Genomic DNA, 20203 nt, shown 5'->3' with positions numbered 1-20203 from the left:
TATTCAAATATGCAATGATGTTTGAGAATCACTGGTCTGTAGAATGAAACTGCCCCAGATTTATTTTCTCCTGGAGAAAAACTGCTTCATTTGCCTTTTGTCAAAGATCATACTTCTTAAAACTCTAAGCACAGATGAGGCTGGCTCCGAGCTCCTTCTGTTTTCCCTGAGTCCAGAGCTGGGTCCAGGTCATCATTAGAGTCTGATTGTTATTATGGAATATTTGACAGATAATCAAATTTTCTAGTTAACTAAAATAAATTACCTTTTTGATTTACACTTGAATTAGAGAGCAATGTAGCATGATGGAAGGGGCTGGGTTTTAGAGGCAGAGAGACTCGGGTTCTAATCATAGTTCTGCCTGTGCTTCGTACGATCTTTGATGGGTGACAACTTCTTGGAGCCTCAGTCTTTCTAGCTATGAAATGGGGACAATGCCTACCTGTCAGAGGTGATTTGATGATTAAATGAGATAACACATGTAAAGTGCCTGGTGCAGGGAGAGGTGATAGAAGAACAGTCTGTCCCACGCCTCCCAGGGACCAGGAGTGTGCACTCTTATCACAGATGGACTGAACACCCTCGGCTCTCAGAGCTGCTCTCTAGGCCTCTAGGTCCCCTGGAGGACCTCTGGTGCCTGTGACGACTTCATGCAGGAGGCAGAAGCCCCGCCTCTTCTGGGATGGTTGTGTGGCCTTTGGGTTCAGGCTCTATATTTCTCGGAACTGATGTTCCTGTGTATGAAATAAAAGCTCAAGGCAATTGCTTGAATAATTCAAATAGAAAAAAAGCAATATAGCTAAATAATATTTTATGTAATATATGATTTAAATATGTTATTAATTAACTAAAATAATGTTAAATATTATAAATAGATGTTTGGTTATTTTGTGTACATCCACAGCCCTAGGAGTTCGTGTATTTCAATTGTCTTAAACAAAAACTTTGTTGTATCCTCATTGAAAAATGGAAAATCCTCCTAAAGAAAAAAGCTCAAGGTTGACATAGCTTGATGGGAGTTAGGGACTTTCTGAGGGAAGATAAGAATTTCTGGGCAACGATGTGGTTACACAAAGAGCACATGTCCTTGTGTCCATTCTGGCCCCACAGCTCCAAGGGACCTGCTTGCTCCACTGCCGTGGGTCTCCACCTCTGCTCTCTGCCACAGCGGCCCCTCCTCAGACAGGATGAACTTTTAGATCTAGGCCTCACCTCAGCCACAAGCGTATCCCCTGACCTGCTGACAAGGGTAATAGCCAGCTTGCTGTTTGGCTGTCTGTCCCTTCCCACCTAGCCTAGGGGAATATTCCTGAAGCCTGGCTGCACTAGGCAGAGGAAGAGGGTTGGATAATCCATACTTCCCTGATATTCCATTCCCCTTATTTTAAGGATGTAGAAACTAATATTCAGAGAAAGGGGTCACTTACCTAAGGTTACATAGATAGTGCTGTTCCTGGACCTAAACCCACGTCTCCCATTTCCCAGCCTTTCCCCAGCACCACACCTCTGCTCTAGATCACATCTGATTCTTTTATCTTCCTAGGCTGGCTTTTTTTCCATCACCCTGAAAACTTACTGGTGACTTTTTACTACTTTCAGTGGTCTTCCTTGCAAGGAATGCACATGGAATACCCAAACCCAAAAGAAACACAATTGTCCAGTCTGCTGAAAATCATGCAGCAGCTTTTAGTACAATTGTAAAGTATTTTTATATGCAGACATATGACCAGATAGTTAAAATGCAATGTGCTATTTGTTATAAGAAGGATATTGAGGATGCTGTGGGAGCCCAGAAGAGGGAATAACTAACTCATCTTGAGGGAAATCAAGCCTGCTTCTCAAAGGTGGAATGTTTGAACAGGTATGAAAGGATGAACAGGAGTTTGTCTGAAAAGGAGGGGAGCAAGAAAGCGTATTTCAGGGAGAGGGAACAGTGTTTTCACAAACACAGAGTTATGCAAAGGTTTGGGGTATTCGGGAGACAGCAGAGATCTTTGGTATGGCAAGGACAGAGTATGTCTGGCAGATGAAGCTAGAGCTGAGACTAGAGAGATAAGGCCAACTTGGAAAGGGCTGGAGTGCCAAGCTGAGAATTTTAGCCTTTAAGGCCAACAGAGATGGAGGATGTGTGGTGAGGCCTTGTCTGATCTTATTCAGTTATTTCTCTTTTTTCATGATGCTAATGAGGCTGTGTTACCACGACTAATGTTTGGGCATCTGGTACAAGGAGGTTGGAAGCCTTGTGGAAATTATTTTCAACAATTAGAGCAGCATTTCTGACCTGAGGGTAGATGAGGAGGGTCTCCCCAGGGCGAGCCAAATGGAAGTGAGGGACAGTCACCTGATTGCCCTGGATGGTGCCTCTATGGAGAGCATCCTTCTCCACCTCTGGCCAGTGTTCTTGACAGACAGGAGAATATCCAGGAGATTCCAGATCCAGTTCTGTCATTAAAGTCCATGGCTCTGGGAAGGAGGGGGAGGTTTTTTTTAGGGGAAGGTGAGGGGAGGAAGAGTATTAAACTATTATTTTGCATGATTTTGATTTTGATTTTGCTGCATAATGAGCCACTCCAAAATTTAGTGGTTAAAACTACAACTAAACTTTATTCTTGATTATGTAGCTTGGCAGCTTTAGCTAGAATTCTCTGGGTGGTTCTTTTGGGCTGGGCTGGGTTTGGCTAATCTCGGCTGTGCTCATGCCTGTGTCTATGTTCAGCTGGTGAGACAGTTGGAGCTAACTGGTTTATGATGGCTTCAGGTGGGACACCTGAGACATCTGAGGCCTCTCTCTGCATGGCCTCTCATCTTCCAGCAGTCTAACCTGGGGTTGTTCACAGGGCAGTCTTAGAGTTCTGAGAGCAAGAGCAGAATCTCACAAAGCCACTTGAGGTCTCGACTTGGAACTTGCTGCCTTCTGTTGGTCAAATCAGGTCATGAGGCCAGCCTAGCTTCAAAGGGTGGAGAACAGACTCCACCTTTTAATGGTTAGGATTGCAAGGGCATGGATGCAAAGAGGGTAAGAATTCGTGGCCATTTTTTCAATCTATGTCTCAGACTCTCTGACTTTCATAACTTGGGAGAGTTGATAATTGAGGTTACTGCCTTACCATGAGTGGGATATGAAAAATTTTTTGAATTCCAAGTCAACATTCATGGAGGATCATGTGCTTTCTCAAATATTATCTAATTTAGTCCTCATAGCAACTCTTATTTTCCCTTTCTATTTTATGTATGAGGAAACTGGGGCACAGAGGAGTTAAGTGAGATTTAGTGACTTGTCCAACCAAGGTCACTGGGTGGGAAACCCAGTGTTTGGACTTAAGTTTATGTGACTGCAAGTCTAGAGCAAATACCATTGTATCATTCTGATGATAAGAGGCAGAGAATACTGTAGTGGAACTGCTGCATTCACTGCCATAGCCAGCCTCTTTCCAGGTTGTCCCCATCGCTGGGCACAGGCACCTGGCCCTACTGAGGAGGCTCATTTCCTTGCACCCAGTGGGCTGACTGCTCTTGGGGTGGGCCTGAAGAGCACTGTAGTCTCCAGAGTGGCAGTCTCATGCTGCTTATGTAGTTCAAGAGCCCACTATGCTGAGGAATGTTGTTGGAGACTGTTGCATGTCTCTGGGGAGAGGGAGTAGGACAAGATGTTCATGTCCATAGGTGAAACATACATATATGTGGTATACCCAACCGAGCAAAGGCCGAGCAAAAGCTCTCTGAGCTCCAGGGGCAGACCCATCAGCTATAACAAGAGAAAAATAACTCTTAGATGAGCAGGCGGGGGGCCTACCTTTCTCTGGCTAGAGCCTTCTGGAAGCTCTAGCTTTGAGATCTTTAAAGCAATTCTGCTACGTGGTGACCTTAATGGCTGGAGCTGTGCCCTGGGCTAAACTGACCCCCTGGAGCTTGGCCAGTAATGGGAGCTGGGCTCTTAGGGCTGTGGAATGAGGCATGGGAGCAGCAGGAAGGAACCCATTATCAAAACCAGAGCAGGCTTGGGCCTGTAGTAGCATGGCTTGTGGGAAGGGGAAGAAAGTAGAAGCAGGCAAAGACAAGGATGTGAGGAGGTCTGTAGGGTAGGCCCCTAATGGGATGGTCATGTCCAGAGTACCTGGATGGTAATTGCAGGCTGTGGCATCAAACATGGTTCATTTTGGCACCAGTGGTATCAGCACATACCTAGGTGTTGTATATTAGAAAGCCTTGTGTCTAGGCCTTAATGTTATGTATAATCTGCCATGTCTCCCTGACTCTGTTATCTTTTCCTCACTTCCCAGAGTTCATCTCCTGTCCTGGGTGTAAGCAAGTGTACCTTACCAAGGATGTAACTGAACATTTTCTTCTGCAGTGCTTTTCTACTGGGCAACACAAGATGGCCAGGGTAAGTCAGCACAAGGAAAGAAACAGCTAACCTTTTTCAGAAATCTGTGGGGCCCCTGTCTATAAGTCTGTCTGTCTACCCATCACTCTGTCTAACTTGCTACCCCTCCATCAATTTGCCTAATTATTCATCCATCCATCCATCCATCAATCATTCTGTCCAGAAGAGAATCAAAATGTTTGAGTTGGGGAAAGCAAAATGGGAGTGTTTTTCTCTCTTACAGCTCTCACTGAAAGATATCCATACTGAGCTTTTATTTCCTTCTTTCTCCTCCTAAGTTGAAACTCATGCACCAGCCTGGATTAAATGGGTTCATCAATCTTGTCTATATTTAACAACTAATACCTTTTTCTCGAGTTTCTGAAATTTCATATCACTTGCTGACTGGTACCCCTTCTCTTCCTCTTTCCACTAGAGTATTTTTGCCACGACATTTTATTCATTTGACAATTTACTTGCTTCAGTATCTAATTCTTATTGAATGTGTGATGTGTACCAGGCCCTGTGTTGGATGCTAGGGAGACAGAGACCATGTTCTCTACCGTCAAGAAATTCATAGTTTAGTAAAACTCATTTATCTTCTTTTTTCGTCCTGCCATGGATTTGTCAGTTGCCAGTGTGAGGACAAAGCTGTCAGAATCCAGATCAGTTTGGTGGCCTGTTTTATTCAGGCACTAATTTTTTCCACATCTCCTCCTTTCCACATATTTTACATCAGCCCTTCAAGATATTTGCTGACCAAATGCATGAACACTTTGGCTAGGAGAGGACTAGGTACTCTTGGGCCTGGCAAGCCCCAGACCAGCTCTTTCTTGGCTGTATATGATCATCTTTCTGTGTACTCCCACAGCTGCGGATCCCTCCTCTTTGCAGGCACATTGGATTTTCTGCTTTTCCCTGTGCCTTCCCATTTTCCTCCCTTGTCTGCCTGGTGAACTTCTCTTTGTCATTCTATCTCCAGCTCAAATGTCACCTCTTTATGAAACCTTTCCTGGTCACTCCTAGACCAAGCTCCTGGAAACCTCCCTGTGCTTCCTCAGCAGTCGGTGCGTCCTTTTATCACAGCATTCCCATTGAACGTCTGCCACCCCATCCAGGCTGTGTTTGCCTTGAGAGCAGATCCTTGCCTTATTCACTTGAGTATCCTCATCTTCAGCACAGGATGTGTGTGAATAGCCCCTGAGACCACTATTCTTTTAGCCACAAAGGGTGCTTTCCTTCACAAGCCCCTACATGTCACTCCCAGGCAGCTCCCCAGAATTGACTGCTCTTCAAAATAGTGGAGAAACAGCCCTGCAGGACCATAGTCCCTGGAGCATTTACCACTCATAGAGGCAGACCCAAATGAGGATATTGTCAGTAACTCCAGAACTCTCTGCTTCCAGAACTGCTCTGAGTGCAAGGAGAAGAGGGCAGCACACATCCTCTGTACCTACTGCAACCGCTGGCTGTGCAGCTCCTGCACAGAGGAGCATCGGCATGGTCCTGCCCCTGGGGGCCCGCTCTTTCCCCGGGCCCAGAAGGGATCTCCAGGTATCACTCCCCACCCCCCAGCTCACATGCCCTTAAGCACTGCTGAACCCTAAAACCCTGGAGCAAAGCTCTCTGACCTTGTTTCCCCGCTGAGGGTGAGGGTAGAAGTGGTCTCAGACCCTGTCTCAAAGGAAAGGCATCTCCTGCAGAGTCACAGTCACAGTGTCAGTTCACTGTAGGCTCTGTATTGAGTGAGGAGTCGGGGAGCGTGGGTGAGGTGGTTCAAGGAGGCACAGTCTTGAGTTATCATGGAAGCTAGCTGAGTTCCCTACTTTCACCTCTGTTTAGAGCAATCATTCCTTATTTCTATTTAGTTTCTTGATTAATTAAACACCCTGGATCAGGGCTTGTCTATTTGCCCATCCAGCGCCATTTGTTTTAAATGACAATCTTTTTGAAAGTCTTATCCCAAGGCCCTTGAACCATGGGAGGGGTTTTTCCCTTGTCATACCCACAGGAACCAGAGTTAATGATCCATGTGATCTGGCTTGGAGCCTGGGGAGGCTGGTTCACTAGTTTCAGCCCCACCATAATGGAATCCTGGTTAACGAAGAGGTTTAGGTTGAATTTTAGAGGATTCATTCTTCCGTAGGAGATCATGTGCTGCAGTAGCAAGCACCCTCCTTGGCCTCTGGCAGTAGTGGGATGCCTGGGGCTTGATAGTGTGTTATTTCTGGACAGCTGGGCAAGTCCAGCCAGGCTAAGCCTGCATTCCTCCTTGTGCTCCTGGAACCTCACTGTCCCAGGGAGAGGCCTCCCCTGTCTGCACCACCTTTCCTCAAGCTCTGTGTCTCCCCTGTGTCCACTGAGGGCTGAGGGCTGTTCAGCAGAGCTTAACTGAGAGATCTTCCTAAACAAGAGAAGCCCACTTTCTCCATCTTCTCTGGCAGGAGTGAATGGTGGTTCTGGGGACTTCGCCTTGTACTGTCCTCTGCACACACAGGAAGTGCTCAAGCTGTTCTGCGAGACCTGTGACGTGCTCACATGCCATAGCTGCCTCATGGTGGAACACAAAGAACACAGGTGGGGCTGGCTGGCTGCCTGAAGGGGCTTGGGGAGGGCTCTGGGGCTCCCTACTTGTGAGAGCACTGGGCTCCCAGTGCATTAAAATCCTCTCTCTGACCAAAACAACTTTGGGCTGACGTTTTTCTCTGCTCCTGTTGTGGGGCTTCTCTGGAGAGGCCTAAAGGGCCAAGAGCCTGCAGTATCTCTGACTTTCTCTAGATGTAATCCCAGCCTCCATGGACCTGGCTGAGACAATGCAGTGTGGGAATTCTTGCTTGACTGGCATGCTCAGAATAAGACAAGGCCTTCCTCAGCTTTTTCTCTGCCTTCTTGTCTAGGTGCAGACATCTTGATGAAGTTTTGCAAAACCAGAGGATGCTTCTGGAAGGTGTGACTACACAGGTGGCTCATAAGAAATCCAGTCTACAGACATCTGCAAAGCAAATTGAGGACAGGTAGCACAAGCTAGCCCCTGGCCAGCCCTGGAAATGCTCTCTTCCCTCACATCCTGGATCCTGATACCAGGCTATCAGATGTAGTACTTATGAATAGGACATGCCATTAAGTGGGTGTGGGCATATGTCCCAGCAGGTACATGTCCTGGCCTTAGAGATCTCAGGACAAGTGAAAGGGCTCCAGATCATCACTTCGTGAATGGGACCAAGCTGGTTCAGGATGATCAGAGTGAGTCTGGGCCAAACTGAAAGTGGCCATGAAATAGCCAAGGGTAGGTGCTTGAGAACAAGGTACAGAGTAGACACTGGGGGAGAGAGTGCTGTTTATCAAGAGGGTGCAACAAGTCAGTGGCAATCTGCCCTTTGTCACCCCTTTCTCAGTGTTTTCTGTATAAATCCACAAATGATAAGAAATCATCTATATTTTATGTGGCAGGGGAATTAGTAGATACTGAGAGCTCATCATGTGGCAGGCACTGGTTGGGCATCATACATGCATTATTCTGTTCAATTCTTACAATTCTTTGAATTGGGGTTATTTCCACCTTACTAATGAGGAGGCTGAGGTTCAGAGAGGTTAGGTGACTACTCTGAAATCACACAGCTAGTTAGTGACTAGCTGGGTTTGGAAGCTAGGTCTATGTGACTTCAGAGCCCATGTTCTTTCTTTTTTTCACAACTTTACTGAGATGTAATTTGCATACCATAAAATTGTCCCTTTAAAATGTACAATTCAGTGGTTTTTAGTATATTTCTAGAATTGGGCAACCATTATTACTAGCTACTTTTAGAACATTTCATCACCCCAAAAAGAAACCCCATATACATTAGCAGTCAATCACCATTTGCCAAACATCCCCAGCCCTTGGCAACCACTAGTCTACTTTCTGTCTCTGCTCATGCTCTTTTTACTGCATGGCACTCTTCAGAGGAGCATCCTCCTCTTTAAGACAGCAAATTACATGAAGTCATACCTGAACTCACTCTTTCTGTCTTGCCCCTAGTGCTGTGTGAACTGATGAGCTGCTGGGTTGACCTGGGTGTGGACCTGAGGTTTACCTAGAGAAAAGCAGATTGAACTTTATGCCATTGGCCCACTTAAATCAATGGGCTGGGTTGTACAAAGGGTGGGGTGGTAAAGGAAGGTTCTGGTATCTTTATCTTTAGTCCCTACTGGGCCCTGATCTTAATAGGCAGCCTCCAAGTTGTTGGCTCTTATGTCTGCTGTCTCTAGGTCCTCACAGGCCTGGAGGGAAGGGCTCACCATGCTCTGTTCCATCCTGTTTACAGGATTTTTGAAGTGAAGCATCAGCACAGGAAGGTGGAAAACCAGATCAAAATGGCCAAGATGGTTCTGATGAATGAGCTGAACAAACAGGCCAATGGGCTCATAGAGGAGTTGGAGGTATATGCGGGCAGATGGACCAGATGGATGGGTTCTGCACTCTCACTGGGTCAGAAACTGGGCACATATCAAACTAGTCTCAGGGTGCAGAGCCACCTGGGCTGAAATTCAGATGTGCAGTTGCCATAGCTCTCTGCTGCTCCCTATATCTTAAAATGTCCAGTCTAATTTTGGGATGGTGGCTCAGTAAGGGCTGGAAAATCAGTTCAAACTCCCATCAATGCTATGACTCTAAGGCAACTGCCTTCCTGGACTATGCAGGGTTATAACCTTGGAAGAGAGAGTCATGAAACAAGTTATGCCCAAGAGATGTAGACATGCATTCATTTATCACCCACTCCCTATTTTCACTATAATATCTACCCACCCAATCTCCCTCCCTTCCTCCATCCTTCAGTGGCCCATGGCAGCACTCTGTCCTGCTGTCCTCCTCTCAGGGTGCAGTCTCATCTGATTCCAACAGTGTTCATACTGATATACACAGGCCATCAGACTTCCCAAGCAGTGGACCGCAGTCCAAGAACAGGATCTGAGACTCTGTCTTCTCTCTCCATTCCCAGGGCATTACTAATGAGAGAAAGCGGAAGCTGGAGCAGCAGTTACAGAGCATCATGGTCCTCAACCGTCAGTTTGAGCATGTGCAGAATTTCATCAATTGGGCTGTCTGCAGCAAAACCAGCGTCCCTTTCCTTTTCAGCAAAGAGCTGGTAAGAAGAACTCCAACTTCTCAATCATTGTTTTTGGGTTAGTAAGAGAATGCCATCTTTTGCCAAACCCCACAGTGCAAAGGACCCAGGTGCTGAAATGGTCTTGCTTGCCTCCCGGCAACTCAGCTTGGAAATTCTGTACTTCTTTGTCTTAGGTCGTAGATTCTGACATTATCCTGGACATTAGCAGTGTGCTAGACATCCCATAGAAAGCTATTTTGGTCTAAATGGGGCTATGAGGGAAGGAGGAGTTGAGGATGATGTTGAAATGTTGGACTTGGGAGGATGGTGATGCTCGGGAGAAGGAGCAAGAATTCTGAAAAAATTTGATGGGGTTTATATTTGGATGCGTTGAATGTAAGATGCCTGTAAGATATCTAAAAAGAGATGTCTAAAATCTGTTTTGATAGATAGGTTTGGAAGTCAGAAGGAAAGTCAGGGTTGGAGATGTAGGAGTCACTGGGATATCAGTGGTCTCACCTTGGAAGAGTCTGTGGAGGAAGAAGAGAAGAACAAATTTAGAACCCAGGGAAATACCATGATTTTCAGCATAGACAGGGGAAGAGGATGAGTGAAGCAGAGTGAGAAGCAATAGTCAGAGGCCAGGGGAGATTTAGGAGGCTGTGGCACACAGAAATTAACAGAGAGTTTCAGATTTCAAGTGGTCACCGTTATCACTGCTACATAGTGAAAGAGGATCAGTAGTGAAGAGGGGCCTTGAGGTCTGGGAATCAGGAGGTCCCTGATGATCTTTTGAAAGAAATTCCAGTGAAGTAGAAGAGTTAAAAGCTAGAATGAGGGGACTGAGGATGGGAGGTGAGGAAGTAGAGACGGAAGTGAAAAGGGAAATAAGAAGGTAGCTTGAGATGGAGGCAGACCTTTTTTAAGTATGGAAGACATTTGCACACATTTTATTTGTGAGGAGAGGTTGAAGATAGAAAGAAGAGATGTGTGGTAGAGTGAGCATACTGAGAAGGCAGGAGGAAGTGGGGTCGAGAGTAAACCAGTCGCCCTTAAACATAAGGGGCGCTCCCTTCCTCCGAGATGGGAAGACAGGAAGGGATTATTATACTATAGTTAAGTTTGGAGGTAGGAGAGGTACAAGTTTGATGGAGTTTGCCCTCTGTGGTCTGTTTTGTCCTCTGTGAAGTAAGAGGTGATAGTAAGAAGGTTAGGCACTGGGTAAGTGGCATTGAGGGGAGATGTGAATATTTTAAGTAGTCGTTGAGGACAGTGGAAGAGGAAGCTGACAAGAAAGGAAGTGACAAGAAAAAGGACTGAGGGATGCCCCTGAGGTTAATGATCACTGAAGCGACCCCAGATAACATGGCTTTGGGATGGCTGGACTGACCTAAGTTTAGGCATTGGTGATGGGGAGGCAAAATGGCACCAGTGATACTGTTATTGAAAATGATGGGAAAGGGCTTGGAGACTTCAATGAGGTTGAAGAGCATGCTCAGAAAGAGCGAGAGCGGGTTATGATCAGGAAGTAGGTTGTTGGAGTTGAAGGTCTCATAGGTAGAATGGTTCTAGATGATGAAAAGGATCTAAGTATGGTGATTGAACTGAAAAGAGAGGTGAAGGTGGCTGACATTAAAGAGGTCAAGAAAGTAAGAGGACAAGATGTCTATTGAGACATTAGTTAACTAGATGATGGCAGTTAAGTTGGACATTTGCCAAAGTCCTAGATAAACGGGACAGTTAGTGATTAGAGATAGAGGAAAGTGATGAGGGAGGAAGAGGGCAGTTGATTAGGATGGAAGGGAGTTTTACATGTGGGTGGAAGGACAGCAATGGGGAACTCAGAGAATGTCTCCCCCATAGGTGTTGAATTGAGGTTATGTTGGAATGAATGGAGCGCTCTTGAGAGGGCTGCCAAGCAAGTGATATCTTGAGGGAGAGTTACAAATCATCTGAGGTCTGGAAGAGATAAGAATGTAGGGGTTCCAGAAGCCTCAATAAGAGGAATGGGATCAGCAGGAGGAAGGTGGGGAGAGAAGAATGTAAAGATACTAAAGTGCATGGAAAGGAGCATATGGGGGAGGAACAGAGGCTAAAGAGCGATGGCTTTGAGCCTTTCAACCTGTCTGAAAGGTGAGGGAGAGGGAGTTATTCAGATGCAAGATGCCCAGAGAAATGACCGTTAGTGCTGCTGTCAGATTGTGTTTCAGATGCAGCGATTGCTGGAGACAAATTGTAACACAGATCCTGGCTCCCCTTGGAGTATCAGATTCACCTGGGAGCCTAACTTCTGGACCAAGCAGCTGGCTTCGCTTGGTGAGCCAGGGCCCACCCTGTGGGCTTTTACATAATTGCTAAGAACAAATATAGAGCTTAGCTTACTGGATAGGTCAGCACATGCCCAAGAGAAAGCACTCCCTGAGACTGCCAATGGTCATGGAGTCACTCAGAAATTCTTTTTTGGGGGGTTTGAGATTGGGATGAGGAGTGGATGGCTTAAATACCGGACTTTTGTGACAGGACTAGTTGAAATCTGAGCTTCCCATTCTGCATGAATGTCCCTGTTACCTTGGTTTCATTGCTGGAGAGGAGACAAGACAGTGGCCATGCTCTCAAGAATGCTGTATGGTAGTGCAGGTGAACCTGTGTCTCTGTGGTCATACAAGGGTATACGTGTACGTGGTTACAAACAGGGGTATCTCAGCAACAGTAAGACAGAGAGGGAGAAAGAACGCACACCCTTTGGAGTTAATATGTAAGCAGATAGTTCATCTTCCTTTCTTGCTGCAATAATTTGCTGGCGTCCAGTCTTTAGGCAGAATGTAGACAACTGGAAGTTGTGCCTGTGTTGACAACCTGACGATGGTAGGCTTGTTAAACTAATGGCCAACCTTTGCCTTCACGTGGGCTGTTAATCTCATTGAAAGTTTTTTGAACTTGACAGAGCGATGAATGATATTTAGGTTTATTTTTTGCTGCCCTTTCCCTTTTGATTTAACGCAATAGAGGTTTGGTAGGCCCCTGCTCTGGGTCATGCCCCATGCTGGGCACTAAGGGACCAAGGTGAATAAAACACACTTCCTGCCCTCAAGTTGCTCAGTCTCGCCCTAAGTAAGCCTCATCAAAGCAATGAGCTAAAGAGGCCATTAGACTAAGCTAGTGATAGATATCACCTACTCATACACGAGGGCCCAGGGACCTGAGGACAGTGCTGGTGCCTGGCACTGAGCTGCCGTCGGAGCTTCCGCACTCTCTTCCTTCCTACTTGCGCAGCACACAGTTCCCCAGACCCGTATTTGAAGACTTGCTCATTTGTCCTGGGGATGACTTTCTCTCCTTTGCTACTTTCCAGCACATTCCCTCCCTACCCCTAATGTTGATTTTTTTTCTGAGTCTCTGTTAAAAATGAGTGGGTGCTATTTGAGAGAGCCCATGGTTTTTCTGGTGGGATACAAATAGAGGCAGGACTGAACATCGGGTGAAACCTGAACTAATTTCTCAAATGTTCCAGGCCCCCAAAGCAGGTCCATACAGGTTCTGTTGCTGGCAGTATTCTAGACTGAGTCTTGGAGATCAGGGGTTGAATTTCTTAATCTCTGCCCTGGTACAGGTTTGTTGAGTGATGTCCTTTGGTCCCAGGAGTAGGAGGTAGCAGAGGGGGAACAACCACAGATTACCTTTGGAAACACTCTCTATTCTGAATTTTCAGGCTGTATAACTACTGAAGGTGGACAACTGTCCCAGGCAGATGCCCCTGCTTATGGAGGCTTACAGGGACCATCATCCTTTTATCAAAGCCATCAGTCCCCAGTGGCTCAGCAAGAGAGTCGTAGCCACCCCTCTCATAAGTTCCAGTCTCCAGCACTGTGTTCCTCATCTGTGTGCTGCTCCCACTGCTCCCCAGTCTCGCCCTCCCTCAAAGGCCAGGTCCCTCCACCCAGCATACACCCAGCCCACAGCTTTAGGCAGCCCTCTGAGATGGTGCCCCAACAACTGGGATCACTGCAGTGTTCCACCCTGATGCCCAGAGAGAAAGAGCTGCCTTGCACTCCTCATCCACCAAAGCTGCTGCAGCCCTGGCTGGATACCCAGCCCCCCGGGGAGCAGGAGAGCACATCCCAGCGGCTGGGGCAGCAGCTGGCTTCCCAGCCGGTGTGCATCGTCCCTCCCCAGGATGTTCAGCAAGGAGCCCATGCCCAGCCCACCTTACAGACACCCTCTATCCAAGTTCAGTTTGGCCACCACCAGAAGCTAAAGCTCAGCCACTTTCAGCAGCAGCCGCAGCAGCAGTTGCCACCTCCGCCACCTCTGCCACCTCCACCCCAGCAGCAGCCACCCCCACCTCTACCTCCATCTCAACATCTGGCTTCTAGTCAGCGTGAGAGCCCTCCTGGGTCTACCTGTTCCCAGAACGTGGACATAATGCACCACAAGTTTGAGCTGGAGGAAATGCAGAAGGACCTGGAGCTTCTCCTTCAGGCTCAACAGCCCAGCCTGCAACTGAGTCAGACCAAATCGCCTCAGCATCTTCAGCAAACAATTGTGGGCCAGATCAACTACATTGTGAGGCAGCCAGCACCTGTCCAGTCCCAGAGTCAGGAGGACACTGTGCAGGTGAGCCTCAGGGTGGCTTGGGGCACGTATTCTCCCCGTCCTAGGATCGCTCAGGGAACACAGCCTCCCCAATCACAGGGTGGCGTAGAACACAGTTTTTTCATCTTATTGTGGCCTTGAGCTCAGCCCTCACCTTTAAAGACTGCCCTGGCCTCCACTGCCCATCTCAGGAAAGCTCCAGAGAATATAGTACCTAGTCCCAAAGTAGAGCTGGGCTCGGTACTATCCAGAGTGGCCTGTCTTAGCCCTGTCCTCCTGGGCGACACTACAGACCCTCCCATGAATGGAACCTTCTGAGCTGTGCTGTACTCCTGCCAGTGCCAGGGCAGAAGAGAGGCTGTCTCTTATCTTTGTAACCTCCTCACATCCCTTGCTGGAGCTATGAATCTCAGACAGAGGGAAGGCGAGAGCTTAAGGAGTGGGGGGAGGGTAAGCATTAGATGCTCGTGAGTAGCATGTTTGTAACACTGCACAGATACAGACTTCAAATTTGTTTCAAGCCTACTAAGGCTAGGTATGTTTTTTGTTTGTTTTACAACATCTTTAAATTTTAATGAAAACGTAGATAATCTGTTTTAAAATTACAAATTCAATTACAATTTCAAGAGAAGATGTATCTATACACCAACTTTACATACATACAGAAAAACTGGACTTTGAAGCCCTAATGTTTCAAAAGTATTCAGGCTAGGTACGTTTTATATGCACCATATCATTTAGCCTATCGACAACATTGCTAGGTAGGCATTACCATCTGTATTTTATAGGTGCAGAAGTGGAGATCAGAGAGGGCAGGCAGTCTGCCTAGATAGCATAAAACATTGAGTATAGAGCCAAGACCTGGATTCAGGCCGGCTGACTCTAATGCTAGAGAAGAGGCCTTGTTCTCTCCAAAGGGGGCTGAGGAATGCTGCTCCTCTCTTTGCTCAGCTAAAAGCCAGTTGAAGGGGTACAGTTTGTACCTCTGGGATCTTTGCTGCATTCCACATCTTTATTCTCAACTCTTGCTTTTATTTTTTTTTCCAGAGCTTCCTGTTCCAGCTCCTTCCTCCTACCCCTTTTCACTTTTCCCATAGTGGCATCTGTTTTAAATCTGTAATCACATTTATATCCTCAGAGAAGCTCTATAGACTTTTACTTTATTAAAAAATATAGGGCCTCACATTTATGCTTTAATGAAGTTGGTACTGATAACTTCAGATCATGCTTCAAATATCTTTCTCTGAGCCTCAGTTCCTTTGAGGGGATATGGAACAGTCCCCATAATGGCAGAGAGGGGTCTAGGGTTCACAGAGGACCACGAGCTAAAGTCAAAACTGTTATGATTGAGGGGCTGGCCCTGTGGCCGAGTGGTTAAGTTCGCGCACTCCGCTGCAAGCGGCCCAGTGTTTCGTCGGTTCGAATCCTGGGCGCGGACATGGCACTGCTCATCAAACCACGCTGAGGCAGCGTCCCACGTGCCACAACTAGAAGGACCCACAACGAAGAATATACAACTATGTACCGGGGGACTTTGGGGAGAAAAAGGAAAAAAAATAAAATCTTAAAAAAAAAAAAACAACAAAAACTGTTATGATTGCTAAGGTGAATATAACAGAGTTAGCTCAGAATTCTCATTTTGGGTTCTATCCTAAGACTATCATATTGGGATATAGTTTTAGGAAGAGTTTAGATAAGAGTATCTTTCTTTTTGAAAAATTTTTAAGCAGTTCACAATATGTAGGTGGTGACAATGGGCAGTGCAGGGTGGGCATTAGTCTTTGCTGCTGCTGCTGCTGCTGCTGCTGTTACTCTGTGCAGTGAAACCCACTCAAGTTCTTATTTTCTTCTCCAGGCTACAGATGAGCCGTCAGCATCTGAAGGCCCAAAGCCAGCTCTCCCTCTTGACAAGAATACTGCTGCTGCCTTGCCTCAGGCATCTGGGGAAGAAACCCCTCACAGTGTCCCCCAACTGGACAGCACCATCCAGCACTCCTCTCCAAATGTGGTGAGAAAGGTACTAATGGAGCCTGCTTTCCCTGACCACATGGGGCCCACTGCCAGCCAAGACCCCAGGGACCTGAACGAGGATGACTGGGCAGGGGGAAGAGGGTCCCTGTTCCATCCTGGGATGTTACAGAGCTCTGACTCATGCCTTCTGTCCTAATGAGTCAGCAACGTGGGTGGTCCTCCTCCACCCCCGTTCCACTCCCACATACCCACTTAAAGTGAGACCAACTGGGCTTCATGCGGAGTGGACAGGGAAAGGGAAAGAACGCCAATTCACTGAACACTTATTCTGTGCCTGCAACTGTGCCTGGTGCTTCACAAGCATTATCTCCCTTAACCCTCCCAAAAGTTCTATGAGGTGGGCATCCCCATCCTATAGCTAAGGAAACCGAGGTCCAGGGGCCTGTGTTTAGTAGCTGAGAGGGCTGAGGTTTATTTAAAACAAAGTCTGTCAGAATCCAAAGCCCGAACTTTTTCCTCTCTGCAATGAAAATGGTGAAAATATTTTATGTAGCCCTACAACCCAAAGTTGATTGGCCTTAGAATTTGAGTCAGTGGAATTTGTTGGGTGGGTGGTCTGTAGGGCTGTCTTGCATAAGTAGCTGAGCATCTAAGGGCACTAGGATCTCTTAAAGATAAGCTATTGGAGGCCTACCTGCTTGCTGGAAGTGTTCGTTTACTCTGGCAATAACCCAGAACCCCGCACTCCTCAGCTGTCCTACTCTTACCCCTGCGCATCACTCCTACCCCTGTCATCCTCCTAGCTGGAACCTCAGCACTGTGCCGTGCCCTCCACTCAGCCCTCCCTGGGTCCCTTGGCCCTGTTCCACTTATCCTGTTGCCTTCTCTAATCTGGTACCCTCAGCCTTCCTAGTGCCTCCACTTAGCCCTGTACTTGAAGCTCTGTTAGTTATTCTGTGTGCTCCCAGCCTGCACCCTCAGCCCGGCAGCATCCCTCTGGCCCTGAAGCCCCACTTTACTCATTGTTCTGTGTACCCACCCCTCACCATCTTTTCCCCAGCAGCACCATTGCCGTGTATGTCTTAGATCAGTCTATCTCAGTGATTCTTGAGAAGAGAATTTAGAAAAGTAGGGGATGACAAAAATGAAACGTTGACTTGGAAATCCCTAGTGACTCTTGAAGTCTGGGCAGGCCTCTGGTATTAATGGCTTTTTTCTATGCCCGTGCTGTCCTGCCTGTTGAAAACAATTTGGCCTAGAGGCCATAGAGGTGCTGTGAATAGGCCCTTTGTGGCTCTTAGGGGTTTAACTTCTCCTACTTGGGCCAGCTACCTATCCATCCAAACATGTATTTATTCACTCGATGTTTAAAACCTATATGTTAACCTCCTAGTAGGTGCCAAATATTTTTCCAGGTGCCAGGCACACATTGGTGGGTAAGATAGTCTCATACTGGAGCTTACAGTCTGGTGGGAGAGAGAGTTAACCAAGCAACAGCAATCAAGTTTGATGAAGTGCTATGATAGTCATTGGGGTGTATAGAAGGAGCACCTAACCCTGGGAGAAGGACTGTCCACAGAAGACTTCCTAGGGGACATGGTTTTAAGCTGAGATTTGAAGGAGATGTTAGGCTGGTGCAGGGGGCATTTGGGGGGATTGGTGAGGAGAATACATGGTTAAAGGGAATGACAAGTAGGAAGGTCCAGAAGTGGGAGAAAGCCTGGGGCACTCAGGGGATTGCTGATAGTTTGACTTGGTAGGAACACGAGATGTCCTGGGGAATAGAAGTGAGTGAAACCAGAGCAGTTGGAAGGCCTTGTAAATTATGCTCTGAGTTGGGGTTCAGTCTTGAGGGTTGTGAGGAGTTGAATGAAGGATTTCTAGCAAGGAGGGACATGGTTTGAATTAAATTTTAGAAAGGTCACTTTAGCTGTAGTAAGGGAGACCAAAATAGTTTACAGAGGAGAAGTAGGAAAGATTGAATGAAATAAGTAATTATGAGAATAGAGAGGAAGCAAGGACTTCCAGAGCTCAGATCACAGGAGCTTTTGGACTTGGAGTCTGATTGGTGATGGGAAGTGAGGGAGAGAAAGTTCTTTGGCTTTACATTCAGCCAAGACTTCTGTCTTGGCCCAATGGGTTGTCATTCACTGAGGTGGGAGCACGGGAAGAAGAGCATGTTTTGAGGGATGAAGAGTTAAGTTTCAGTTTTAAATTATTGATGTTCTCATATGGAAACTACATCAGAAGATGACGGGAGGGCAGCCAGCTCTGGATGTCAGTAGTTGAGAAGTAAGCACAGGGATTACCAGGGCTCAAGTGGTAGTGGAAGCCAAGCAGAAAATACTGCTACTTATTTGATGAATCTCAATTCTGTTCCTATACCCAGTACAGAGGAAAGGAGGCAAGCCACGGGCAAGCATGGAGTCTGTGCTGCCTGTGGGTGTGGCCCACAGGGCTCTCTGAGCAGCAAGGGGATACTACCCTCCAGTGTGGCTGCAGGTTGGCAGTGGGGTTAGTGAAGGTCCTAGGATCCCCAGCTTCTCATTTTGAGCAGCCCCTGGCCCTTATTAACCTGGGCTCATGTAGAAGTTTGGCAGGGCAGGTGGCCTGGAATTTTTCAGATGTTTTATAGGCTACAACATGACCCGGACTCCCAGGAAAAGGAACCTCAAGGTTGCTGTCCTGGCCCAGAGGAAGCTTTGGGTCCACTTGACTGAGAGAGGTCTGGTTGCACACATGGTTACTGAAATAAGAAAAAAGGCTTTTTTTTTTTTTTGAGGGAATTCATTGCCTTGAAGGTGGTATTGGGCAGGGTGGAGGGTGTGAAGATTGAGGATACCAAACAACATTTTGAGCATCTTATTGAATGATAATACTTTATATAGCATTTTTCTACTTTTTTCCATAGGTTTTTACATGGATTATTCCATTTTATTTCTTTGTTTATCCTAGAAATACTGTAAGGAAACTACTTTCTTATTCCCCTTTGAAAAATGTGGAAACTGAGACACAGAAAGGTTAAGTGACCCACCTAAGAGTTATACAGCTAACCCTTGGCAGTGTTAGGACCAGAGCCCAGGTTCCTGACTCAACCCTGTATTCAATGACTAGGTTAAATTGTCTCTCTTTGTGCACTGCACTGGGAGAAGTAGGACTCCATTTGGCCTCTCACTTGCTGGGTTGTCCTGCCTTCGCAATCTTTGAAGTAGCCTAAGGCCTTGCTGGGGAGAGGTTTTATTAGGACCCAGCCTCGTTTAGTCTTGGTTATCTTTATCTGGTAAAGATGTTTTAGCCTCCAGCCCACTCCTCAGCTTGTGATGGCTTGTGAGAGCCCGGGAAGTCAGAAGTCTGTCTGGAGGTCACAGAGCAGAGGAACCTGTGGCACCTGCACCTCTCTGTGTGTCCACAGGGACTCATTGATGCTCTGAGCTGCTCACTGACCACAAGGACGACTTTTGTTACAGCAGAGCAGCGGTGCACAAGTACCTAGGAGTTGGTACTAAATGAGCTTATGGTGAAAACTGATTGCTGCTGAACATGAGATGTGAAGGTGTGATCATTGGTTTTCTAGTGGGCTTGAGCTCTGCAATCTCAGGAGCAGCTCATCCAGCTACCCTCCCTGCATCCAGCAGTATGTTTTTGAATGAATTTTGACATTTGTCTGGCACTAGCTGTTGCCTAAGCTTCCTAATCTTGGTTTACCCACTCTGAAGAAAGACCATGGTAACAACTCTGCAACAGAACTCCCTTACATCCCAGGTGAGACTGGAAGACATTTGAATGGCATCATTACGTACTTCTGAACTAGTCGACTGCTGAAAAATATACACTTCTTCAAAGCTCTCATGGAGTCAAGGCTGCAGGCATCACAGAGAGCCCTGTCTGCGCCCCAGTTCACCTGCAAGAAGGACCTCTCTTCTGCTCATAATATAGCCCAGATCTTCAAGTGAGAACTTTGAAGCCACCAGGTTGCTGCTTATAGCTTGAGAGGAGTCTGAGATGTATTTTCAGTAAATGATACCAAGGCAGTAGGCATTCCTGTGGTCCAGATTATTAAGAGTGATGCAGAAGAGTAAAGGATAGTGACTCAGATGCATAGCATTTATACCAGTATCAACTGTGATGCCTAAGCTCTTAATTCAATCTTTACAACTCAGTGAGATTTCCATTAACCTGTGGAGGAGGA

The 20203-nt window shown here is 46.8% G+C and overlaps 1 protein-coding gene across 9 annotated transcripts in view; it reads left to right on the top strand.

Moving 5' to 3' along the window:
* Window positions 1–20203, top strand: part of TRIM66 (tripartite motif containing 66) — a 59247-nt gene that overhangs the window by 21191 nt on the left and 17853 nt on the right. For all 9 annotated transcript variants that reach the window (XM_044751623.2, XM_070491026.1, XM_014844212.3 and 6 more), the window contains 9 exons: window positions 4281–4384; window positions 5770–5917; window positions 6808–6940; window positions 7261–7377; window positions 8668–8782; window positions 9343–9489; window positions 11649–11766; window positions 13160–14064; window positions 15899–16060. In XM_044751623.2, the coding sequence (XP_044607558.2) occupies window positions 4281–4384; window positions 5770–5917; window positions 6808–6940; window positions 7261–7377; window positions 8668–8782; window positions 9343–9489; window positions 11649–11766; window positions 13160–14064; window positions 15899–16060 (1949 nt within the window). The remainder of the gene's footprint in view (window positions 1–4280; window positions 4385–5769; window positions 5918–6807; window positions 6941–7260; window positions 7378–8667; window positions 8783–9342; window positions 9490–11648; window positions 11767–13159; window positions 14065–15898; window positions 16061–20203) is intronic.

This window comes from Equus asinus, chromosome 20 (genome assembly GCF_041296235.1).
Source record: "Equus asinus isolate D_3611 breed Donkey chromosome 20, EquAss-T2T_v2, whole genome shotgun sequence".
Lineage (NCBI taxonomy): Eukaryota > Metazoa > Chordata > Mammalia > Perissodactyla > Equidae > Equus > Equus asinus.
Note: the sequence above shows the minus strand (reverse complement) of the source record. Positions and strands in the feature narration are given on the sequence as shown.